At 48.7% G+C, this 25,981-nt stretch overlaps 3 protein-coding genes and 1 non-coding gene across 4 annotated transcripts in view; 2 read left to right on the forward strand and 2 right to left on the reverse strand.

Moving 5' to 3' along the window:
* LOC132592278 (uncharacterized) overlaps positions 1–25,981 on the forward strand; it is a 436,287-nt gene that overhangs the window by 383,942 nt on the left and 26,364 nt on the right. The gene's annotated exons all lie outside the window — the stretch shown is intronic.
* Positions 5,612–5,752, reverse strand: LOC118088043 (U4 spliceosomal RNA). The gene has a single exon (XR_004692904.1). It is a non-coding gene; the product is annotated as a U4 spliceosomal RNA (small nuclear RNA).
* Positions 11,448–12,732, forward strand: SYCN (syncollin). Its single transcript, XM_035117727.2, has one exon. The coding sequence runs from the start codon at positions 11,485–11,487 to the stop codon at positions 11,881–11,883; it is 399 nt and encodes a 132-aa protein (XP_034973618.1). The 5' UTR covers positions 11,448–11,484; the 3' UTR covers positions 11,884–12,732.
* On the reverse strand, positions 13,444–24,669 carry NCCRP1 (NCCRP1, F-box associated domain containing). The gene is made up of 6 exons (XM_035117723.2): positions 24,451–24,669; positions 20,248–20,319; positions 18,225–18,312; positions 16,755–16,850; positions 15,649–15,793; positions 13,444–14,241 (listed from the first exon to the last, which is right to left on the reverse strand). The coding sequence occupies exons 1-6, from the start codon at positions 24,575–24,577 to the stop codon at positions 14,101–14,103; spliced, it is 669 nt and encodes a 222-aa protein (XP_034973614.1). The 5' UTR covers positions 24,578–24,669; the 3' UTR covers positions 13,444–14,100.

The following is a 25,981-nucleotide window of genomic DNA, read 5'->3' on the forward strand; positions in this document are numbered from 1 at the left end:
AGTTTTGTATAATGTCTTAAATGTGTTTATTTGGAAAATTCAATAAATAGTTATTTAAAAAAAATAAAATAACAGCAGAGCTAGGCTTGAGGCGCAAGTACTAAGCTACGTTATTATACAGTAGGGCCTCTACTTGGGCCTGATCCATGTTGCGACCACGGCAAACCCGGAAGTAAATACAGCGGTGCCTCTAGTTACAGACTCGATCCTTTCTGGGGTGCCGTTCACACCCCGAAAAGTCCGTAACTAGAGCGGTGCTTCTGCGTATGTGCGCACGGCGAAACCCAGAAGGTAACACTTCCTGGTTTGCCGCTTACTGATCTTGAAAAGCAGCAGACGCAACATGAGGTATGACTGTACCGGGTTTGCCGCGATTTGCGCACATGCAGAAGCGGCTTCTGCCATTTGCATATGGGCAGAAGCAGCTGCCCCCGTCTGCACATGTGCAGAAGCGCACTGCCGCCGAATGCGCCTGCACACAATTTTATCAATTTCCGCAGTCACACAATCAATCAATCAATCAGTAGCTGGACTGGGTTCTGCACAGTCACAAAAACAAATTAACCAAAAAAAGCCTCAAAAACAAAAACGCAAAATAGCAAAAACAAAAGCGCCAAACTTAATCCATTCCAGAAGTCCGTTTGACTGCCGAAATGTTCGGAAACCAAGGCATGGCTTCTGATTGGTGCAGGGGCCCCGGAAACACTAGCTAACAGCTGTATCAGACATTCGGCTTCCGAAAAATATTCAAAAACCGGAACACTTAATTCTGGGTTTTCGGTGTTTGAGAACCAAGGCCTTTGAGAACCAAGGGACCACTGTAGTTAGCACTCTGGACTCTGAAGCTAGCCATTTCATTCCACCTCTCAGTAGAAACTACAACTTTGGCGTAGAGCATGAGAGTCTTCATCTCAAGGTTGTGGGTTCGAGTCCCGTGTAGGGTGAAATATTCCTGCATTGCAGAGGGTTGGATTAGAGGACCTTTGGTGTCCCTTCCAACACTAGGAGTCTATGTATTTGCTGTTACCAAGTTTCCCGTTCTGCCACCTTTGGGGTGATGTTCCTGGACCTTTGGGGCGCACCAGCACCCCTTTCTCCCTGACGCTGCCTGTCTGGGAAGCTCTAGTTCCCTTCGCCTCACCCACAGGGGAAGTATTATGAACCGGTTTCCTTTCGGCCTCCACCCGCCACTGATTCCGCCTGCACATCTATGAGGCTGCAGAGAATGACTTCAACTTAATGTCAGCGTTAATCACCCAGGAGCTAACGACGCATTGATGGGATTAGTAATTTTTTCCCCCGACATGTAATTCAATTAAACACCTCCACTTGTTTCCCTTTTTTTTCATTTAAATAAATTAAGTCTTTCCCATCTGCTGCCAAAACACCGATGTAAAGGTTAAGCCGAAAAGGGAGGGGGAGCCGGTCTCAGGCAGTGCAGCGCCGAATTTTGCTGTCCCCATTTTTCATCCCCGCCAGAGTGAAGGGAGCCTGCGCTAACCAGAGATCAGCTGCGGGAGCTGCGAATTTCAAGCTCAGACAGCAGACAGATGGGCGGGAAACTCACCAGACTCTCACAGCAAAACCGAGGAGCCGTTTGTCGCCCCGAGGGCCGCATCCGCTTCTGGGTGAACTTCCAGGGGCCGAATGCCAGGGGTGGGCGTGGCCAGGGGCAAAAGTGGGCGGGGCAGCAGGCGAGAACTTCGCCCCTGCAGAGTAGGCTGGTTTCTGCGCACACATCTGTATCCTGCACCCAAGCTCGCAAGAGTCACGGTCAAAGTTCGAGGACACATCCCAGCCGGCAAATGCACCCAAAGCGGGGTGGGTGAGCGGTGCCCATCTTGAGGGACAGTGTGGCACAGTGGGAGATCAGGGCTCGAAACGCCGCCCAGCCATGACAGTCAGCGGGTGACCTTGGGCCAGCCGAAGCCTCTCAACCTCACCTACCTTGCAGGGCTGTTGTCAGGACACAATGGGGAGAGAGATTACCACGCATGCCGCCTTGAGACTGAAGGATAGGTGGGGTAGAAATGGAATAAATAAACCAACAGACACCTGAAAGGTCCACGTGAATTTGCCCAAGTATTGAACAGATCATCCCAGAAGTTGTCTTCCTTGTTTGGGTCTCCTAACCCGCAATCCACACCAGACATCCGAATCGAGGTTGGTAGACACCAGGAAAAAATATCCACCAGGTCTGAAATCGGCTCTCCAGGAAGGCCCCCTGTGGGGTCTTTTCAGTGTGTCTGCAGAGGAGTTTTCTGTTTGCTCCAAACCTCTCCAGTGTGGTGTAGTGGTTAAGAGTGGTACTCGTAATCTGGGGAGCCGGGATCACGTCTCCGCTCCTCCACATGCAGCTGCTGGGTGACCTTGGGTTAGTCACATTTATCTGAAGTCTCTCAGCCCCACCCACCTCACAGGGTGTCTGTTGTGGGGGAGGAAGGGAAAGAAGAATGTTAGCCGCTTTGAGACTCCTTCGGGTAGTGATAAAGCGGGATATCAAATCCAAACTCTTCTTCTTCTTCTTCTTCTCCACTTTCTCAATCCTTTCAGCTCAAGCTCTTTTAAATTAGGAGGCTTCTCTGTTTGTGCTGCTGTTTTGGAATTATTTTTTAATAATGGACGCTATTTCTTGTTTTTATGCTTGCGAAGCCTTTAGACTAAAGAGCACACTCTGATGTATTTGTAATGAGAGGGGGGGGGGGGAGAGAGAAGCAGTGGCCAAGCTATTTAGAGAACACTTTTTCACCTACAATACATCTGTATTCACCCACGATTCACCTGCAGTATCTCTGTATTTATTCCTGATGCCAACCATCCTTCCTGCAGGGGAGAGGCGGACAGAATCAAAGTCACACCAGGATAAAGTTCAGCACTGAATCCTCTATTATGGACAGGCCCCTTTCGGGATGAGAATACATCATTAGAGTTGTCCATTAATGATCCATTAAAATACACACATCCCTGAGGTTCGCCTTGATGTTCCTTCTGAATTTTTCCCTCTCTGTAGCCTGTGGGGTGTGTGTGTGTGTGTGTGTAAGCTTCCTCTCCCCAGACCTCCACCCTCCCCAGCACTAAAGCTAATTTGCAACTCAACCTTACCAGCAGAAGGCAGAAAACTACTTAGCAGTGGCTCTCAAAGAAACAACTGAAGCTTGTCCAGAGACATAAAACTATTAGGTGGGGAAATATGAAATGGGTGTATAAATTGCCTGCCTTCCCATTCGCAGGCGCGAGGCGAGCAGTGTAGCCAGTCACATGGAGCAGGCAATGGTCCAGGGAGGAACATGGAGCCTTTTTCACGACGTCCTCCAAATTGCGCCAATTTGCAAAGCACATCGGCTGTTGCTTCCCATTCACTGGGTCCCAGAATGGAGTCGGAGCCTGTTGGCTGATTGGAGGTAGGGCGAAGGTACAAGAGCGAAAAGGGTCGGTGTAATTGCCGCTGCCGTGGGAGGATAAAAGGGATGGAAATTAATTGAGGTTTGGGAGGGGGAAGAGAGAAAGAGGGTTGTGCATTAATGGTTCGCGCTACAAGTGACAAGGGGGACCGTTCTGCTGTGTCCTCTGTTAAAAGCATCATTTCAGACACTGCAAAGATGCAGATCTAATGGGCAGATGCAGGTGAATTTGCAGATATTTTACCGCCGGAGACATGCAGAAGGGAAACAGCCGCCGCTTGATGGAGAGAATGTAACCTTCAGGTTGCAATCCTGTACCTGGGAGTAGGCACCATTTAAAACAGCAGGTCTTGCTTCTGAGTAGGCATGTGCAGGATAAAATGAATTGGTTAAATTGAATTCGTTTCGCAAAGACTGCCAGTTGAGGAAGACAGGAATCTGCCTTAGGGTCAGGCAGATTATGTTAGACCACCGGTCCATTTTTGTTCAGTACTGCCGACACTGACTGGCAGCAGCTCTCCAGGATTTCAGGAAGGCGCCTCTCCCATCCTACCTGGAGACGCCATCGGCAATTGAACCTGGGACCTTCTGCATGAGTTGCAGCCCTTCCTCAACTCTCACAATGGAAGGATCCCTTTCAATTTCGTTTTGCCAGTTGTGGACCGACGGCTTCGTGAGGCCTAAGACCTGCCTTTGTCACCCTTGACCTTCCTGGTTGTCAAGGTCAGTGAGATCATGGAGCGAGGTTTAGGATCAGAGTGCTGCTTCTCCCAATGGACCACCTTCCAGAGTGGACGAGCCCCACCTGCCCCTCACTTCCTTCTACAACACTGGCAGAAGCGGCCTTCTTGACAGTTGGACCCACACATGGTCTCAATCCACCAGGGCCAGGCCAGTATTCACATGCAGTATTCACCCTAACTCACCGAGGGTTTTAGACCATTCAGCTCCCCCCACCTGGTTGAGCCAACCAGTTGACAGCTTCTAGGAGCCACAGGTGAGAGCTGAGTTCAGGGTGGGGACCAAGGATGGACAAACTACCCCATCACGTGGCCCCACCAGAGATGCTAGGGCTGCCATAGACCGGGACATTCGCAGGGAAACCAAAATGCTTGTTTACAAAGCTAATGTACTACCAACCTTACTGTACGCTTGTGGAACATGGACCACTTATAAACGCCATCTCCAACTCCTTGAAAGATTCCACCAACAGTGTCCCCGAAAAATTTGACACATCACTTGGGAAGACAGGCGAACTAATGCAGTGCACTGGAAGAAGCAAAGATCACCTGTGTCAAAGCAATGATTCTTCAACATCAACTTCGTTGGCCTGGTCATGTTGTGCGGATGCCTGGTGATCGTCTTCCAAAGCAACTACTCTATTCTGAACTTAAAAATGGAAAGCGTAATGCTGGTGGTCAACAAAAGAGGTTTAAAGACTGTCTCAAGGCAAATAAAAAAAAAGTTTTATAAACACCGACAACTGGAAAACACTGGCCTGCAAGTGCTCCAAATGGAGAACAGCCTTTACCAAAGGTGTAAAAAAAAGGTGTACAAAAGCCTTTACCAAAGGCTTTGAAACAAAATAAAAAAAATCCTTCCAGTAGAACCTTAGAGACCAACTAAGTTTGTCATTGGTGTGAGCTTTCGTGTGCATGCACACTTCTTCAGATACCTGGGCTTTGAAGACACTCAAACTCAGGACGCAAGGGAGAAACGTGCTAAGAGGAAGGCATGTTTGGCAAACCCTCATTGTGATTAACTCCCGCCCGGAAACCAATGTCCCCACTGTGGAAGGAAGTGTGGATCCAGAATTGGCCTCCACTGTCACCGACAGACTCATTGTTAAAACCGTAGTAAAATAAAAAAAATTCCTTCAGTAGCACCTTAAAGACCAACTAAGTTTTTATTTTGGTATGAGCTTTCGTGTGCATGCACACTTCTTCAGATACCGTGTTTATGGAATACAATCTTAGCCGGCTACAAGTGATCGCCCAAGGAAAACCATCTCTTGGGAGGGAGATGTTGCAAAAAAAACCCGGTACCTAACACACAAAGCAAAAACCCAGCTTTCTGCAGAAACAATTATAAACCTCCCGTGCGAAATACGCAGCACGAGCTAAAGCTTGCAAAGCAACCACAAATCAAACGGGTTATAGTTTTCTCCACTAAGACCTTGAATCTATTTTTGGTAACAAGCGAAAATTCAGTCTCCGTAGAGACTGTCAAAAATTGCCATTGCCGACTATATTTCAAGTCGTCATGGCGGGGTATTGGGAAAAGTTTTCAATTAGCAATAATCGCGCCTCGGATTAACCTCATTGGCTACGATACTGCCACTGCGCAAAGCTACCGTTCTTTCCGGCCGGCGCTGGAGCCATGCCGTCAGAGGGCTGGGCAGGTGAGGGCGAGCCGATTCTCACCGCTCTCTGGAGCTGAAATACAACTCAAAGCCCCTCCGCGGTGTCCCCCGGTCCATTCCTTCGCTCTAGTTTACTCTCAAAAAGACCCCCGTCGCTTTTGCTCCGGTTTGTAGCACCGGCGGGCTGCCGCAAAGCACTCTGGGCGCTGTATGTATATGAAGCAAGGCGCATCATCGATTCCCTGCCCCCTCCCGGGCTCCGATGAATGAATGGCGCGCGAGGGGCAGAGGGCGGAGCGAGGGCGGGTAAGATAGAAAATAAGGCAGAGAGGGCAGCCAATCATTAAAGGGCATGGAAGGGGCGGGACTTAGGAGCTCCGCCCCATTGCGTCACAGATCCTGCTCTCTCTTTTTTTGCTGCTTAGGAAGGAATTAAAAAGGAGGGACCCAGGTGGCGCTGTGGGTTAAACCACAGAGTCTAGGGCCACAGAGTCTAGGGCTTGCCGATCGGAAGGTCGGCGGCTCGAATCCCCGCCCTGACCGATTGGCCCATTTAGTTCACCGTTCCCTGCACTGACTGGCAGCAGCTCTCCAGATTTACAGGTATGGATCCAAGCCTACGTGGAGATGCTGCATGCAATGCATGCAGTGGCAACACCAGAAAAAAAATGAGGGGGGGCATGGAAGTGCCAAAGTATATTTCCAGTTGTATGACTGCCCCCCAGAAAGAAATAAAAATAACCAGGTATTTCACGCTAAAGCTGCCATTCAGACTAAACATTTTCCCCCAAATACTGTAAGTCATACATTGATTAATTTAGGTAATAATATTTTTAATACCACATGCATTAACCAAATTCAAATTGCAGAAAGAGAACGGGGCTTTCAGACAAGGCTGAGTTACTTCACAAGCATTTATTTATTTTTTACACTTGTAAGAAGCACACGGTTTTGTACATGGTTCTCTTCACAACAGCCCTGCAAGGCTGGTTTGGCTGTGAGATAATGACTGGCACCCACTGAGCTCCATGGCTGGCTGGGGATTCAAACCGGGGTCTCTCCCAGATCGTAGTCCTAAAACTCTAACCATCACACCACACTGTGTTTCACCGACATACAAATTAGACACACAACAGGCTCCCTGTAAGGAAAGAGTTCTTTTTGAACCAGGGCAGGCAGAACCAGGAATGCAAACTCTCGGCAAGAGCTAAGTGAGACATCTGGATACACCTAAAGTTTTGCATCAGTTCTGGCTGATTAGATTGTCATTCACTGAGAGGCAATGGAGGAAAAAGCTGAATACACCGATTTTCATGCACTTCTGCAAAATAACTGACAACAGCTTCAAGGTCGAGGGCTTTTGATCATTTCTTTTCAATTACCAATCCTACAGCAATGTTACTTAGTGATTCATCACCCATTCTGCTCCTCAAGTAGGTCTTAATTTGCCGCAGTCACGAAAACCGCATCCAGCCTTCGAAAGAGGTATTATTGTGGCAGCTGGGACCGGTCAATGATGAGCAAACAGTCATAAGCTTGTATTGTAGCGAGCTCAGACTTCATGACGACATTCCTCCGAGGTAGACTATCCAGGGAGAGTTGTGGCTGGGTCAGGGTCACCCCGAAAGCTTGGTGACCGAGCATTAGATGTGCCCTTGCCCTCGGATCTCCATGAACGAAGTCCAATGCCATCTAACCACTAGGCCACATTGCCCTTTTTTAAAATATGGGAACAAAAGTATTGCTTCATTTGCTGGAGATATTTTGAGAAGCTATTAACCAGTCCACCCAGAGAAACAGCTGCACTTAACATTTTGCACCAATATCTTGTATATGTCTCAGTTCGAGACACACGAGTGGCCTCAACACTTTCAATCAACATGTAATCAGAATATTTTAAAAAAAGTTAATGTCTTTTGCTTATACGTACAATTAGGCTATGTCTCACTCCAGACCTGGGGTGGGTGGGAGAAATTTCCTTGTTTTTTTGGGGGGGGGTGCTTGCCTCTCTGCCCACCACTACCACCATAGCACCCCATTCCATGTCTACATGCAAAGCAGATGCTCTATCTCTGAGCTATTATTTTTTTTCTCTCTGGGCTTGAAGAAGAGAAAGCAAACATGCCCCCCCCCAAAAAAAATCAAAAGCTGAAAATTGGGTGGGAGTTAAAGGCCAACACCCGCCTTAACTATTGAGCTCAGGACTCAAAATTTATGCTTTTGCCCCACTGGGTCAATTTCGTTCCAGCCCCTTTGTCACGAGACACAGGGCTACTGACACCCCCTTTTTTATAACCAGAAGAGGGGAGCAATTTGTGGGCAGGAACAAAGACTTCATGTGGCAACCGTTCTTCCTATCTGCTGGCTTCAGAAGGGCGAGACTAATTTCGGCTGGCAGCTTCATTATATACCTGGAGGCGCTAGGCAAAAATGTTCCTCTGGCATTCAATACCCTTTTAAATGTGTTTGTGGGAGGGGTAAGGAGGTTATTAGTTTGTGCTTATTTGTTGTTACTGTTATAAGAATTTCAAGGTCTCAAATATAGAACAAATATTCATAAATTCACACATATCTAAATACTGTATATCAGGGGTTCCCAAACTAAGGCCCGGGGGCCGGATGCGGCCCAATCGCCTTCTAAATCCGGCCCACGGATGGTCCGGGAATCAGCATGTTTTTACAAGAGTAGAATGTGTCCTTTTATTTAAAATGCATCTCTGGGTTATTTGTGGGGCATAGGAATTCGTGCATATTTTTTTTTTCAAAATATAGTCTGGCCCCCCACAAGGTCTGAGGGGCCCCCCACAAGGTCTGAAAAAGTTTGCTGACCCCTGCTGTATATGAACCATGCGTCTGAAATAGTATGGGAGAGAAATCCTGAAGCCATTCTGACTCTCCCAATTTTTGCTTGTGAATCCTGTCTTAAGGGCACATTTGTGTTTGAATAGGGTGAGCCTGTGGCCTGGATTCAGGAACTAAAAGTATTTACTACCGGTATCACAGAAGAATGGCCAGGCTGCCCAGGTAAAGCAATCAGTGACCATTATCAGGTATCCTGGGCAAAGCAGGATTTCTGCTGTAGACCACCTCCTTCTGTGATGTATGTATGATATTTTGGGGGGGGGCAATTTGAAGAGTCTATATAAGGGCTTGCACACCATTGTTCTGGGTTCCTCTTCTCCCTCCTGAGTGTGGTGAGTGGGGACCCTGTTGCAACAGTTCCTTGAATAAAGACCAGGCTTACTAGCCACTTTGCTTCTCAATATACTCTGGTTGGCCTCTGTTATTTTCTCCTACCAATAGGGAACCCACTTAATGACTCTATACAGGCTCCAGAATACCCCATAAGGGAAAGGGAGCAGATTTTCTTATAACGTTACTCTTGTTTCTATTAAGTATTTTGTGTTTCTATCCCGTCTTGTTACATTGCAAACTGCTGTGAGAGCTGCAGGTGACAGGTGGCATACAAATTTAATAAATAATAATAATTTGGGGAAGGGTGGCAGCTCAGGAGTAGAAGGACCCGGGCTCAATCTCCGGCTGCCTCTCCAGGTAGAACTGGGAATGTCCCCTGCCTGAAACCCCAGAGAGATGCTGCCGGTCAGTGCAGACAATACTGAGCTAGATAGACCAAGGAGCCAATGTAATATAAGGCCACTTCTCCCATATAAAGCCACTCCTGTTCCCATTTGAAATCAACTCTGTGCTGGAAGTCATGAGGACTGGAATCCTTATTTTCAGATTCACAGGTCAGGGGACCCCAGAGCACGTGCCTTGCTCAGGGTCCTGGGTTCAAATCCCGAGCAAAACTTCCTCGTAGGGCTGCAAAAAAAAGACTTCCTGCTCAAAACGCCAGAGAGCTGCTGCGCTTGGTCAGTGTAGGCGACATGGAGAGAAATGAATGCAGGGTCTGACTCTGAAGGTGTCTTGCCCTCTACACACACACACACACACACACACACACACACACACAACCACAGCACCAGGGCTTGGCAGCTGCAGCTTATCCATCAGGGTGACCTTGAGGGTGACACAGGTGGGTGGGTGCTGTGACAAGGGAGGCAGGGTGCCCCCACCCAGGGGAAATCTGCACCTGGGCCTTGGGAGAGGCAGCAGGTGGAGGGCGGAGGAAAACAAAAATAGATGTTTCCAATGTGGAAATATTAGATATACGGTAGTCTCTGCAGGTGTTCTTTTGGGGAAAGGTGACGTTCCTGATTTTTACCTGCTGAAAGTTGGGGAGAGGAGAGAAAGGAAGGGGGGAAGAAATGTCTCCACATTACGGCCAAGTTAGGACCCCCATTTGGGTCAGGGTTAGAGCTGGGAGGGATTCCTCCCCAAGGGGTCATCTAGTCCAACCCCCTTGCAATGCAGGAACCTCGATGGATGGCTGCCCAAACTCTGTTGAAGAACCTCCACCCAAGGAGAGCACAGCTGGCTCACCCCATTAGCCTCGCGGTTTTACAACGTCCTGCACTTCCGAAGTTGGGGGAGAAAATATTTGGATTGTATAAACGTGACTGTGCGGGAAACGTTGAGCTTTTCAGAGGAAAACATCGTTTTGAATTACATACCCACTAGATGGAATTTGGCAACGTAAATGGATTTCCCATCCCTTTACTACGGCCAAAAGACTTGATATTGATGCATAGGAAAGATAAACCTATGCCTCACTTTAGTCAATGAAGATTTGACAAGACTCACAACTTATGAATGGATTGCTTACAGATGTGGACTTTGAATGGAGAAGCATAATGGTATCTGGAACCCATTTATGACAGAATGTAGTAGGTTATAAATAACCATATATGCATTTTGATAATAATAACACTTATATACCTAGGCCTCGTGAGGGTCTTTCTTGTGTGCCTCCGCCATGAGGGGTCCAGCGAGAACAGGGCCTTTTCTGCGGTGGCTTCCTGCTTGTGGGATTCTCTCCCCAGAGAGGCTTGCCTGACACCTTTCTCTATAACCACCAGGCCTTTGGCCCCTTAACTATCTGTGACCTCAATCTTTAGGTCCAGTGTATCATTGCTGAATTAACCAATTCATCTTTCGTTTCCCATTCCAATAACATTATATCTATTTTCGAGATCAGTTTTATAATAATAATAGTCATAATAATTTATTTATACCCTGCTCATCTGGCAGAGTGGTTTCCCCAGCCACTCTGGGCGGCTCCCAACAGAATATTGAAAACACAATAAAACATCAAAACATTAAAAACTTCCCTAAACAGGGCTGCCTTCAGTTTTACTTTACCATCTAGCGATTTACTTTCAAAATCGGACCTTTGTTGTTCTCTCTCTCTCTCTCTCTCTCTCTCTCTCTCTCTCTCTCTCTATATATATATATATATATATATATATATATATCATTTACCTGACGACGCTGAAACAAAACAGAAATCCATTCTTGGATCTCTTCTTGTTTATTAAGTTTACAAGCACTTTCAGAAAAACTGAATATATTGCTATACGTTCCCCAGTTCCTCTTAATATTTATTTTCTTCGGTGCACACAATGGTGTTTTTCTGCCCAGCTCCCAGAATGTCCACCCCCAGAAACAGGCGCCTTGATTTGCCAGCCACAGCTTGCCACTTTCCCACCCATATCTCCCTCCTGCTATCTCTGTGCCCGCCTCGGCCCTGGGCAGCGCTCTATAAGAGCAAGCCTCTTCCCCGCAGGCTGCAACCTTCCTTCTCCCTCAGCCGCTGCAGCGATGAAGGCCTCGCCAAGCTTCCTCCTCGTCCCGCTGCTCTTCGCCATGGCCTGGGCCCAATGCCCGGTGCCAGCCGATCTAAAGACGGCCAACGGCACTAAGATCTGCGCCCAGCTCTACACCAAGAACAGCCCCTACTATGACCAGTGCTGCGCTGGCAGTGTCCTGGTGGTGCCACCGGATGAGGACCAGCCTTACATGCCATCTGCCTTCAACAACAAGGTGACCTCCCTGGTGGTAGGGCAGAGATGTGAGCTGACCGTCTGGTCCAGCAAGGGCAAAGGGGGCAAGACCCGCAAGTTCAAGGCCGGCGCCTACCCGCGTCTCCAAGAATACCGGAAGGGCATCTTTGGCGACTGGGCCAATGCCATCTCCGCCTACTATTGCAAGTGCAGTTGAAGAGGCCACGCGAGATGAGAAAGGACCCCGTGGCCACAAGCAGCTCTTGCCAGCCTGACCCCGCAGCACCCCAAGCGATGTTTCCGCAGGTCTTGCACCCGTCTCTTGCCAGCTAGAAGGTTCCCCCTCCCGGAGTCCTCTGCTCTGCCCATTGGAGAATCTCTAGCCAACTGGAAGGTGTCCTTCCTAGAATCCTCTGCTCTCGCCACATATCAAAGATGAGCTCCCTCGCCAACTAGAAGATCATCCTCCCAGAATCCTCTGCACTGTCCGTGGCAAAATCTCTAGCCAACTGGGAGAAGTCTCTCCCAGAACCCTCTGCTCTCGTCACATCTCCAGGGCAAATTCTCTGATCAACTGGAAGATCTCCCTCCCAGAATCCTCTGCTCCAGCCATGGCAAAAGCTCTGCCCAACTGGGGGATCTCTGCACCCAAACGAAATGCGAACACCACCACCACCCCCTGGGGGGAAAAAATCCATCTTCTGATAGCAAATAATTCACCTACAGGGAGCAGGAACGACATCACGAAAAAGCAGAAACTGGCAAGTGAATTTATTTTTCACAACCGTGGCAAAGAAGGGGCTTTCTCCCTGAGATTTGACGATGGACACCTCGCTCGAAAGATATGTAGCTTCTGATGCTTTTAAGAACTTTCCCACATTCCCCACTTTGTTCTGGGTGCGTTTATTTTCTTTTCTTTTTTTGGCTTTTTAAGACAGGCATTCCATCTTCAAAGCCATTGTGTCTCTCTTTGCAGCAAAGGCTCCTTCTGCCTCGTCTCGGCCACTAATTCCTCTGCTTCGCCACGATAAACATAATTAAAAGTGAAAGAACACGGCTTTCGGAACGCGTTCCGTCTCCCTCTCTTTTTTGTAGCTCAAGGTCAGCAAATGATGGGTAGCTTTTACTCTTTTCTCGCCTCTTGTAAACATTTAATTGGAAAGAGCTTTCAGGAAGCCGAGAGCAGAATACAATAATCCCCACCGAGCAGATTGTTTTCAATTGACTCCCTTCCTCCGAGGCATCTTCAAACTGGGCACGGCCAAAGGAGGGTGGTGGGGTGCGAGAGAAGGGAGTTTGATCCAGGACTTGCCACTTCACCAATTTCAATGCCAGAGAGATCAAGGCTTGAAGTTTGGGCGGGGGGGGGGGGAACTAATGGAGAGGGTGCCTCTGAGCACCAGCAGAGTGCCACAGAACTGTATAGTTGGAAAGTCCCAGAGGTCAACAAATCTAAGCACCGTGATGCAGGAATCACAGCTAAAAGATTTCTGACAGATGAAATCCACCACCACCACCACCCTACTTAGATGGGATAGCTGAGACTCTGAATCTCAGGGTCGTGGGTTCGAGCCCAAATTAGGCAAAAGATTCCTGCATTGCAGGGGGTTGGACTAGATGATTCTCAGGGTCCCTTTCCAACTCTATGATTCTATGGAAATGTCACAGGGCTGGCCAGGCCAAAAAGCTGCCTTATCCTTGATCCAGGGCTGGAGAGCAGGGACCATTATCCCCCACTGGTCCTATTTCACACCTTGAGCTTTTTTCCCTGCCTGGAACCAAAGAATCATAGAATTCTAGCGAGTTGGGGGTACCCCCAAAGGTCATCCAGTCCAACCCCCTGCAATGCAGGAAAATCACAGATAAAAGATCGCTGGCAGATGGCCACTGAATCCCATCTTCTCTCCCTAAACAACCACCCCTGCAAGGTAGGCCAGTATTACTGCCACAGCACGGATGGGACACTGGGCGTTGAGGTTACAGCACTAAATGCATTTACTGTAATAGGGAAGAAGCCTCACTGACTTGCTTCCGAGTAAACCTGAGCAGGAGTGCATTATGAGGAGTGCAAAGGGTAGGCTTCACTTGCTAGGAAGTCGCCAGTTTAGCTGGGGAGGTGTCAGTTCTACAGGGAGAGGTTGATCCGAGAAAGCGAGGAACCAGGGATTAGCCCCCAGACCTTTTCCCAGCATGCCATATCCCTGACCTGGAATAAAATGGTACCAGGAAGAACAACAGTGCCTCCCAAAATGGGCAGAGTCTCTTCCTCTATATACTACAAAAGATGCTGTTTGTAGTTTCACATCTACTTTTAATCAATATGCAAGAAAACATCATTCGAGGGTGGGCCTTCCTACAGGATCTGGGCGGCTCAGGGCACCCCCTTTGATGCCCCACACAATGCCTGACCACCCCACCACTCCCCCAAGCGCCATCAGTCCCGCAGCTGGGCAGAGACGCTGCTGTCCGTCACTCTCGTCCGGAGGAATCCTGCCGTCGTCTCGACCTCCTTGGCCTTGTGGAGGAAGTGGACGTGGCGCAGTCCTGCTCCGTAGCGCTGGAATACGTGGGAGACCTTGAAAGAGATCGGGGAGGGGAACGGTCTCAGTCCGCAAGGCACAACCACAGGGGTGCCGGGCTGGAGACCCCAAAGTCCCTCCAGCTTAACGCGCACATATGTACCCATTTCTTGGACAGGCAAACTGAGTCCTTAGGGGTTTTTTTTACAGCAGGCAGTGCGGCTCAACCAACCCAGTTAGACCCAGATCAGTCAGCATTTGGGGCTTTTTTAGTTTAGAGAAAAAGCGAGGAAGTGGCGACATGATGCAACTTTATAAAACTGCACATGTCGTGGGGAAAGTGGATAGGAAAAAGCTTTCTTCCCTCCCTCATGGCTGGCCATTAGAACTTGTGGACATCCAGGAGTTTGCAATAAAGATTGAGGAACTCCCCTATGAAGAAGGATTACAGTGTTTGGCATTTTAAAGTTTGGGATCATAGAATTATGGAGCTGGAGGGACCCTGAGGGTCATCTAGTCCAACCCCCTGCAATGTAGGAATATGCAGCTTTCCCGTGGGGGGATCGAACCTGCAACCTTGGCTATATCAGCACAGTGCTCTAGCCAACTGAGGATACACGGTGCTTTATAAAATTATGAAGGGCATGAAGGAAGCAGATAGAGAAAAGATTTCCCCTCTCTCGTAACGCTAGGAGTTATGGGCATCCAAGAAACTGAACGTTGGAAGATTCAGGACAGGGAAAATGAAGTCCTTCTTTAAACAGTGTGTGGTTAAACTGCGGAACTCCCTGCCACAGGAGGCAGCCATGGCCCCCAACTGGGATGGCTTTAAAGAAGGATTAGAAAAATTCATGGGGGAGGACAGGGCTATCGATGGCTATGCTCTGCCCTGCACAGTCAGAGGCAGCAATACTCCTGGACAGCAGTGGCTGGAAACTGGGAGTGGAGAGTGATCTTGTGTTCGAATCCTGCTTGCAGGTTTCCCACAGGCATCTTGTTGGCCACCGTGAGAACAGGATGCTGGACAAGAGAGTCCAGCTCTCTGCAATGCAGGAATCTCCGTAGTCCTTGCCAGCTGTGCCCACCCAATGCGGCTCTTTAAAGATAAAGGTACCCCTGACCGTTAGGTCCAGTCGTGGACGACTCTGGGGTTGCGCGCTCATCTCGCTCTATAGGCCGAGGGAGCCGGCGTTTGTCCGCAGACAGCTTCCGGGTCATGTGGCCAGCAGGACTAAGCCGCTTCTGGCAAAACCAGAGCAGCGCACGGAAATGTCGTTTACCTTCCCGCCGAAGCGGTACCTATGAATCTGCTTGCACTTTGACGTGCTTTCGAACTGCTAGGTGGGCAGGAGCTGGGACCGAGCAACAGGAGCTCAGCCTCTCGCGGGGATTCGAACCGCCGACCTTCTGATCGGCAAGCCCTAGGCTCAGTGCTTTAGACCACAGTGCCACCCGGGTCTTACGTGATGCCAGTACTTGTTTTTCTGCCCGTCCTGCTCGCCCTTGTGCGCCACGTGGTGAAATTCACCCATCACCGTGGCCCCGTCAGCTCCCAGGAGCCGGACATGGAGTTCATAGACAGAGTCAGCCAGTTTGCTGTTTTCGTACCTGTAGAAAGAAAGCAGAGGGCTGATGGTTTTGTTGTTGGTCGTCCCCCCCCCCCCCGCCCCCCAGACTAGCTTTATCAGAGGAGAACTGCTGCCCTCTGGTGGTCTGAAATAAAGCATGTGTGTGAAGACACTTTGCACCTGATTACCTATAGATATATTTAGTGATGGTGCAATTGCACCGTACATGCATTTAACCTCTGCAATTTCAAACATATGTGGTTGAAGGCAAGCTGAATGATATTATGCAAGATATGTCCCTCCCATTCATCACGCCCCCCCAGCCAAAAAAAAAAACCACATTTATGCATCTTAATTTGAACCAGGGCTCTCCAAAACTTAGCCTGGAATTTTGCTATCAGAATATATGATAAGCAAGGGATGGATGCATCTGAGCATGCACAAAGTTTATTTCCCTCACTCCTGTGGAACTGCCAGCCTTGGGGATCTTGCCCCTAAAAATAGGGTATTCATCAATGGTGTCAGGGAGAATCTTTGACAGTGAGCCAGGGGTAAGAGAGCAGGTCAGAGAAGAGGACAGGGGAGGTAAAAGATCATCATCATCATCAAAATATTAAAAATACAATAAAACATCAGACATTAAAAATTCCCTAAACTATGGGGCTGATGGGAAGGATTCTGCCAGAGACCGTCTGCATGGCCCTTGCGCAAAACACTCATTTCATGAAGCAGAGCCCAAGTTGTTTTGGAGTTGTAGAAACAGGCAGTTCAGACGGCATAACTTTCTAGAGAGCATCAAGCCCCAGCACTTCTTTTTAGAGACCCTGGGATGCTCTCAGTGTGCTTCTTGCCCATTGTGCCAAACAAGGCCAAGAAAGAGACAGGGTCATAGAATCAAAAAACTGTAGACTTGCAAGGGACCCTCAAGGGTCATCCAGTCCAACCCACTGCAATGCAGTAATCTGTGGGAAACTAACCGCCGGCCAGCCACACACACTTACCAGTCCATGACAGTGATGTTTGGCTGGTATGAATCCAGCAGCTCCTCCCAGAATCCTTCGGCCACCAAGTCTACATGTTGCTGCTTAACGCACCAGCTAGAAAGGGCAAAAGGGAGAGGAGGAAGCAGGTGAGCTGTTCCAATGAGACTCAAAGAGACAAACAATTTTTTTTAAAAAAAACAATCCTTCCAGTAGCACCTTAGAGACCCAGTAAGTTTGTCATTGGTATGAGCTTTCGTGTGCATGCACACTTCTTTAGATACCTGAAAGCTCATACCAATGACAAACTTAATTGGTCTCTAAGGTGCTACTGGAAGGAAGGAATTATTTTATTTTTTTCCCGACTATGTCAGACTAACAAGGCTACCTACCTATAACTAGAATCAAAGAGACAAGACCAGCTCACAGGGACTCCAGTCCAGTACCGGATTTACGTATAAGCTAAACAAGCTATAGCTTAGGGCCCCACTCTCTTGGGGGCCCCCCAAAAAAATTAAAGGAAAAGAAACTGGATGCACATTTCCAAAATATAAGGAAAAAAAATAAAAAAAAATAAAACTTACATACAGCAACAGTGTTTTGTGTTGTGCAGGCTCCTATGATGTAAGTCATGGGCCCTGCCTGCTAGCTTGCTCCCTAAAATATCACTGGTTTGCTCCTTTCTATGTATAGGGCGCCTACATTTTGTGTGGCAACATGTGCAAATGGCTTGAGATACCTATTAGGTCCATAAATTACCATGTAATAATAATAATTATTATTATTTATTATTTATACCCCGTCCATCTGGCTGGGTTTCCCCAGCCACTCTGGGCGGCTTACAACAGAAAAATGAAATAAAATAATCTATTAAACATTAAAAGCCTCCCTAAACAGGGCTGCCTTCAGATGTCTTCTAAAAATCTGGTAGCTGCTTTTTTCTTTGACATCTGATGGGAGGGTGTTCCACATGGCGGGCGCCACCACCGAGAAGGCCCTCTGCCTGGTTCCCTACAACTTGGCTTCTCGCAACGAGGGAACCACCAGAAGGCCCTCAGCACTGGACCTCAGTGTCAGGGCAGAACGATGGGGGTGGAGATGCTCCTTCAGGTATACTGGACCGAGGCCATTTAGGGCTTTAAAGGTCAGCACCAACACTTTGAACTGTGCTCGGAAACGTACTGGGAGCCAATGTAGATCTTTCAAGACCGGTGTTATGTGGTCTCGGCGGCCACTCCCAGTCACCAGTCTAGCTGCCGCATTCTAGATTAGTTGTAGTTTCCGGGTCACCTTCAAAGGTAGCCCCACGTAGAGCGCATTGCAATAGTCCAAGCGGGAGATAACCAGAGCATATATTCAACACAAAAAAACAGTGACAATTTGTTGTTGACAAAGGACAGCTGGGCATATAAAGGGCCCCATTACCTTCAGGAGCTTAGGGCCTCATCAAACCTAAATCCGGCTCTGCCAGAGACATAGTCCCCCACTCACCTATAGCGTGGCAAGACAGACTTGGGGGTGACATCTGCCTTGTCTGCCTCCAAAGGCTCGATGCTGACTTGCCAGCCTTTGAAAATACCTGTGGGGAGAGATGGAAAGGGGACCCCCAAGAGGAAGGGGAAATGGTTTTAGTAAATTGCCTTTTTCCTGTGTCCCTGCAATCTGGCATCTTGAGCCAGGTGCCCCTGAGCATACACAGAATGCTTCCCCCCTCTAGATGGAACATGTGGGTCCCCCCAAAAAAATAAACACAAGGGCACAGTGTCCCTGAGCATGTGCAGCTTCCGAATATGTATGTATTTATTTCATAAAATTTATACACTGCTTGGTTGCAGAAGAAAAGAAAGCCTCAAAACAATAAAACAATAAAAAATTTCAGTAAAAAGATCTATTTAAAACATTCAAAGTGTAAAACAGCAATAAAAACAAAACTCGCATCAACTTTCTAAATATCTTGGTAGACTCGTCTGAACAAGAATGCTTTTAACATGTACTGTACAGAAAAAAGTACAGTGAAAGCAACTCCCTGATGTCAAGAGGCAGGCAGTTCCAAAGATCAAGTTATTATAAATGCGGAATTGCGATTTTGAGGCACCTGCAACAGGGCCAGTTCTGCCGATTGAAGCGGTCAAGTGGGCACGTGTGGGGTCAGGCAATCCCACAGGTAAACCGATCCCAAGCTGTTCAGGGCTAAGACTAATAGCAACACTTGGAAGCAAATTGGCAACCAGGGAAGATCTCTGAGCACAGGCGTTATATGATGACAAGGGCTCTCTCCTGTCAGCAATCGTGCTGCAGCATTCTGCGTGGACTGCATCTTCTGGGTCAAGCGCAAGCGAAGCCCCACTGAGAGAATGATACAGAATTAACAACCTGGTCCACTGTCTCAACTATTTTGCATAAATGCAAACACAGGCTACACCCTAGGTCCTTTTTTAAAAAAACAACAACAAAAAAACAACCCACTTCCTGTCAAGGAAGCTGCCTTTTACGCATCCTTCTGGGGCTAAATTTTTCAAAAGGCCTGTTGTAAAAATTGGGGTCACTTTTGCTCCAATCCCTGGCTCAAGGGACTGGCAATTCCGTGGAGGTCTGCTTGTTGGTCAGAGGAAATAACTGCAGTCTGTAACCAGGCACAAGGAAAAGGCAAAGCTGGTAAGCCTGAGTGTTTGATTGTTGCAGCAAGGTTTCTCCCCTCAAAACAGCAAGAATCATAGAATCATAGAGTTGGAAGAGACCACAAGGGCCATCCAGTCCAACCCCCTGCCAAGCAGGAAACACCATCAAAGCATTCTTGACATATGCCTGTCAAGCCTCTGCTTAAAGACCTCCAAAGAAGGAGGAAGAGGAAGAAGCAGCCTTGATCTGGGTTTATGGCATCTTTTAAAAGTTCCATTTCCCCCATCACAGAAATACCTCCTTGAAAACGCAACATTTATGTGCAACACAGAAACATCGCAGGTATCAGTCAGAAATCTGAACCTGTGACTTGACACCTGTCCATCAAGTCATCTCGTGAATTGCAAGTCTTTGTCTCCCACCTTGGGCCACTCATTTCCATTTCCTTTTGACATTCTGATCTGTTTAATCTGGCTTGAGTCATCTGATCGCTTGTTCAAACATTTCTCTATTGATGGCTCGATTTATGCTCTTCCTCCCATTGTGAAAACGTAATCCGTCCCCTTTGACGGATCCCTGACAGATCCTGCTATGTTGTTGTCACGCTTAAAGGATTATGGCCATCCGTGACCTGGGTCAGAGTATTGCTGTTCCGAAGCTTCCCAGAATATGATTTTGTGGTTTCTGGTTTGAGTTTTATTCATCAATCAACTGGTTTTTACACTCGCTGTGTGTTTTTATTCCTAAGGAGCGAGTTTTCAGCTTCTATCGATAACTTCCGCTCAAGAGGAAATTAAGAAGTTGCAGATGCCAGCCAGCTCTGGGCTTGCAAGGAGAGGCCCACCTTCAGTTGCCACAACCCCAATCACCTCCCCGCTGTCGTGCATTACGTCACCTTTGGGGTCCAGGGGATTCCAAGCTGCCCTGGGAAGCGTCAGGGGGGGCGCTGGCTCAGAAATATTCACACCTGCAAAATAAATGGGGGAAGAGGAAAAGGAATTGAACCCTGATCTTCCCTAGACTGCTTTTAGCACCAAGCCCAGCCAAAGGCATAGCATGGGGGTGGGGAGGGGGATCCCAGGGCAACTGGGGGGGAAAATTACAGGTGCACCTCTGCAGCTGCCACCTTAACAGGAGATCTGCACCCATGTCTTGCTGCTGCTCTGCAGCTCTGTCTGGCAACAGCTGCAGCACCACACGGACGTGCCTTTCCTTGCCCTGGGCACCAGCAATCCTCGCTACGCCACTGCCCTGCCCTGAACCTCTCTCACATGCATAGCTGATTCCTGCATTGCAAGGGGATGGGCGGTTCCCTTCTAACTAAACAGTTCTTTATAAATCCCTCTGGCGGCTCCGTTTTCCTCCTGCAAATTGCCTCCACGGAAAGAAGCTGACGGCTCCCAAATGTTTTTCCTTGTCCGGATAAAATATAGGGAGGCGATGTGTTGATTGGCAGCAGCCAGAGGTGAGGAGATGGTGGTAAATTCCACAGCAACTTCTCTCGCTGAAATGCATTTGAAAGAGGCTGGAGGTATCTTGCTGGGACCCGTGAGACCAGCACGCTGGACTACATGGGCCCCTTCAGGCTTGATCCAGCAGACACTTGTTGCATTCTTAAGAAAGGGCTGTGTTAATTGGGAGTGAGAGAGGAGGCCTGGAAGCTACAAGGCCTCCTTGCAAACGTGCAAGGATTATGACCGCCAATTAATTACGGTAATTGTGGAGATCTTCCCGCACCCCCAGGCGGGCGGCACCAGCAAGGCCAAAGACAAGCTGTTTCAGAGCTCTGGGAGTTAATCTCCTGCACCAACAAGTTTTAACGTGTTTAGGCATCCACCCTGCCTTGCAGCGGCCTTGAACCCTGACTAGCCAGAACACCAAAAACTCTTCTTGGCTCAACATCAGAAAAAGCCGTTTGCCATGCCGTTGCTATTTTCTGGAAGGGAAACAGGCAAAGGACCTTTCATTAAAGGCTGATACTGTCAGATCTCTCAAGCAACCTCCTTGCTCCCCCCCCCACACGTTCATTTGCATGCCTGCGGTCCGTTGGCTGGAAGGATTCTAGAGGCGGTTCCAGAGAGAGAATCAACCCATTCATAAATACTGTGCAGCTCTGCCAGCTGATCACCAACCTTCCTGGCTGGGATGTAACAGAATGAGTACACACATTCCAACTTCTAAGAGGCAAAAGGTCAAGAAGAGGCATTTAAGCAGCTGGGACAGGGGTTGCCAACATGGCAATAACAAGCCTCTGAGCCCACCCACCTGCCCCACAGCCCCTTGGGCCAGCAGGTGGTGAGGGCAGCCTCCTGTTCCTCTCTTGAAAAGGACCTTTGGCTAAAGGAGAAAGTTGGAAGAGCGAAAGTATTTCCCTCCTCTTTCAGATTTATGTGCTCCCTGGTCCTGACTGGGACAACTGTGCCCCTAAAGGACCAGGTGTGCAGCCTGGGAGTCATTTTGGACTCACCGCTGTACATGGAGGTGCAGGTTAGTTCTGTGTCCAGGGCAGCTGTCTACCAGCTCCATCGGGTACACTGGCTGAGACCCTCCCTGCCCGCAGACTGTCTCGCCAGAGTGATGCATGCTCTGGTTATCTCCCGCTTGGACTACTGCAATGCGCTCTATGTGAGGCTACCTTTGAAGGTGACCCAGAAACTACAACTAATCCAGAATGCGGCAACTAGACTGGTGACTGAGAGCGGCCGCTGAGACAGCATAACACCGGTCCTGAAAAATCTACATTGGCTCCCAGTATGTTTCTGAGCAGAAATCAAAGTGTCGGTGCTGACCTTTAAAGCCCTAAATGGCCTTGGTCCTGTATACCTGAAGGAGCGTCTTCACCCCCATCGTTCTGCCCAGACACTGAGGTCCAGCTCCAAGGGCCTTCTGGCGGTTCCTTCACTGCGAGAAGCGAGGTTACAGGGAACCAGGCAGAGAGCCTTCTCGTTAGTGACGCCCTCCTATCAGATGTCAAGGAAATAAATAACTATCTGACTTTTAGAAGACATCTGAAGGCAGCCCTGTTTAGGGAAGCTTTTAATATTTGATTAATTATTGTATTTTAATGTTTTTCTGGAAGCCGCCCAGAATGGCTGGGGAAACCCAGCCAGATGGGTGGGGTATATATAATAAATTATTATTATTATTTCAGTCTCAGATTGATTTACCCTGAGCCCTTGGAAATGTAAATTGGGGTGTGTGTGCATTGGGAGGGGTGGGATGTGCTGATCTGGAGAAGGATGAAAAGAAGAGACTAGAAAGAAGAGAATATTCCTGACTGTTCTGTGACATCACAGCAGTTGCTGCCAATGGTATTGGCTAAGGTACTTGTAGGTAAGCCTGTAAGTGACAGACAGCTGATTCCTAAACTCAGCTCAGACTCTGAGAACAAGCTCAAGTACAGTCATACCTCTGTTTAAGTACGCTCCGGTTTGAGTACTTTCAGTTTAAGTACTCCGCGGACCTGTCTGGAACGGATTAATCCACTTTCCATTACTTTCAATGGGATAGTTAGCTTCAGGTTAAGTACAGTTCAGGTTAAGTACAGGCTTCCGGAACCAATTGTGTACTTAAACAGAGGTACCGCTGTATTTGTGGCCTTGGTAATGTGGCTGAAGGTGGAGACTTCTCTGCCTGCAAGAGATGAGCCACCTCTTCTATGTTCCGGCAAATGCTCTAACTCAAATATGGAAGTTATCATAGACTCACATCCCCAGCAGAATGCTAAGTCCTCTCAATGCTCATCACTCAGCTCTTGCAATATCTACCCAACCTCCAGTGAGACAAGCACCCCTAATTCCTGCAAACATCCCTCCTAAATCCTGCATTCCACATCTCCGTTATTTTTTCCTCGGCCTCCACATCCAGATACATTTTGAATCGTGTAAAGATTTTCGCCCTGCGCCTTAGTAAAAAAATGAAACGAAACAGCTAACAGAGCAACTTACAAAATCAGTAGGAAGAGCCTGTTTGCCTTCTGCCTTACAAATGAGAGACATGGCACAAGAGGAAAAGGAGAGGGGAGGGAGGAGGAAAACAAGCTAGCTCAGGTACTAACTCCTAGTAACAAAATGCAAAATTGAATCAATGCAAAACTGTACATGCCTGCTGTCACCCAATAAGCCAACTGCTTGATATAGTAGCTCTGAGTGAGGAGCTGACTGGCTGGCAAGTCAGGCAGTCTTCCTATCTCAGACTCCTGCAAGGGCAAGTCTAGCAAATAGCTATTGAACAGTGATCCCTGCTGGGAGAAAATCCACTTCAGTTAGAGGTATCTTTTAATGGGCAAACGTGTCCCTGCTTTCTAGTCTCTGATAAATCGGAGGAACGCCTTGTTAAAATTCCTCTTGCGCCTTCTTGCCAGCATTGTCATTCTTCAGGGTTCAGTTCTCTTCTCGGGGTCTCGGGAAGCTGAATCTACGAGGGGATGCATCTTGGCTCCAGCACACTCCCGTGTAAACACAGAGGCCTGCCAGAAAGACACCACACAGAGTGAGGTCTGGCTCCATCTCCTCTGCATACCGGTAGCTCTTAAGGTTTTTTTGTTTGTTTTGGATTGCTAGTTTCTCCAAGTATGTCATTTTAAAATTAAGAGGCAACCCCATCTTGGCTCTTCAGGCAGAGCAAGGGATGCTATTGCAAAGGAAACACAGAAGTGGAACAGAGCAGCCTTCACCCACCTGTCTTCTTCCAGGTGTTGCCAAACCACAACTCCCATTAGCCCCAACCTGAGGCTGATGGGAGTTGTAGTTCGAGATCAGGAGAACGCCAGGTGAATGAAGGCTGGGATATAGATAGCTTCAGTAACATGTAGAGGGTTGGGATTGATATTTCATTGATTCCTAGAACCATAGGCTTATAGAGATGACCCCCAAGGGTCACCTAGCCCAACCCCGTTCGAGGTAGCAATTGCCGCTAAGAAGTGCCAAAAACGCTTTGCTCAGGGGGGTGGGGGACCAGTTCTTGCAATGCTGACCCTTAGAAAGGGTGGAGGTGGTCAATCCCCCTCTTTTGCAAAGCAGTCACCCCTCCCCCCATCGCCCCCGGTCCCCTCGCAGGGGCTGAAGGAGAAGCGGGCGCCGGGGGAGCCGCGTGGTACCTTCGGGGTTGGGGTTCCGCAGGAGGTTCCTCTCGAAGGGCTTTAGCGCAGGGTCGGGGGCGACGGAGACCCCCGGAGGCGGCTGCTTCTGGGCTCGCTTCTTCTGCTGCTCCTCCTCCGAAGCCATCGGGACAATGGCGGGAGCTGCAGGGCAGCAAAGCGGGCGGCCGCGGAGGCGAAGTTTTGCAAACTGCCGGCGGGCGGCTTGCGCAAGGCTGCCCTACCTTGGAAGCTGGAGGGAGGGGAGAGGCGGGCCGGTGGCCACAGAAACTCCCGGAGGGAGGGCGGGAAGCGATGCAAAACGGCCTCCTGCAGCCGAGGAGACCCGCCCAGCAACCTGCCTCACCCCCACCCGTCGATTTCTATCCTATTTGTTGCCTGTATATACTTGACTTTTGTCTCCAAGGAGCGCAAGGCGGCGCGCATGACGAGTCTCCTTCCCCCTTGTTTTTTATCTTTGCGACAACAACCCTGTGAGGGAGGTCAGGCTGAGAGGCAGTGACTAGTAGTCCCCAAGTCAGCGAGCTTTATTATGGTCTAGTGGGAGGATTTGAACTCAGGTCCAGTCCAGGTCCGACACACTAAGCACCACACCACAGTGGCTCTCTTTTTCCAAAATCAAATATTGGGGCACCCTCCTCCCCTACTCTAGATACACAAGGCATGCCCTGGAGAGGGAGGGCTGACTAAACTTGCATGGGGGTAAAAGCACTCTGCACATGCACGGCAGGCGACTCCAGCTGTGGCACGAGCGACCTCATGTTTTCAGGGGAAAGCAACACTTTTGGAAAGCTAGCATGCCCAGAAGTGCCAACCCCTGAGGGGCACCAGAATTTCCACCTACCTACCACTCATGTTGGCGGGGGGCAGCTGCCTTCGCAGGAAAATGCATTTAATCTTCCGCAAGCCCCACTGCAAGTCATGGTTTGGGGTTTAGAAAAAGACAATGAAAATTGGCAGTGTCTTCCCATTGTCCCTGGATTTCATCTTCCCAACAATCCCAGAAGGTGGGTTTCCCCTTCCCATTTTACAGACAGGGAAAACTGAGACTTAGGGGGGGAAATAGTCAATGTTCTTGAGGAGAGGCGTGGATACTGCTTCTGGTTGCATATATATATATAAAACAATTATTTTGATGTTATATTACACTGAAATGTTTCTTTGTACTTGAATCTTCCTGCCGCAGTTGCCATTCTCTCCTTTGAGAGCCACTGACTTAAAATACCCATTGCTGCAAACCAGTGTCGTCTTCTTTGGCAATCACTCGTAGCTGAGTAAGATTGCCTTCCATGAACACGGTCTTAACAGTGAGTCCATAAGTGGCTGTGTGGAGGCCAGTTCTGGATCCACACGTCCTTCTACAGTGGGGACATAGGTTTCCGGGTGGGAGTTGATCACAGCGAGGGTTTGCCAAGTGTGCCTTCCTCTTAGCACATTTCTCCCTTGCGTCCTGAGTTCAAGTGTCTTCAAAGCCCATGACACCTTTGGTAAAGGCTGTTCTCCAACTGGAGCGCTCGCAGACCAGTGTTTC

The sequence above is a fragment of the Zootoca vivipara genome, chromosome 6 (assembly GCF_963506605.1).
Source record: "Zootoca vivipara chromosome 6, rZooViv1.1, whole genome shotgun sequence".
NCBI lineage: Eukaryota > Metazoa > Chordata > Lepidosauria > Squamata > Lacertidae > Zootoca > Zootoca vivipara.

What these genes read in the sequence shown, in the direction of transcription:
- SYCN (XM_035117727.2), top strand. Translation starts at nt 11,485, where the DNA reads ATGAAGGCCTCGCCAAGCTTCCTCCTCGTCCCGCTGCTCTTCGCCATG.
- NCCRP1 (XM_035117723.2), bottom strand. Translation starts at nt 24,577, where the DNA reads ATGGCTTCGGAGGAGGAGCAGCAGAAGAAGCGAGCCCAGAAGCAGCCG. An exon ending in GAATCCCCTGGACCCCAAAG is followed by an intron (nt 18,313 to 20,247) that starts GTGACGTAATGC and finishes CTCTCCCCACAG; the next exon opens with GTATTTTCAAAGGCTGGCAA. An exon ending in TCTGTCTTGCCACGCTATAG is followed by an intron (nt 16,851 to 18,224) that starts GTGAGTGGGGGA and finishes TGCCCTTTCTAG; the next exon opens with CTGGTGCGTTAAGCAGCAAC.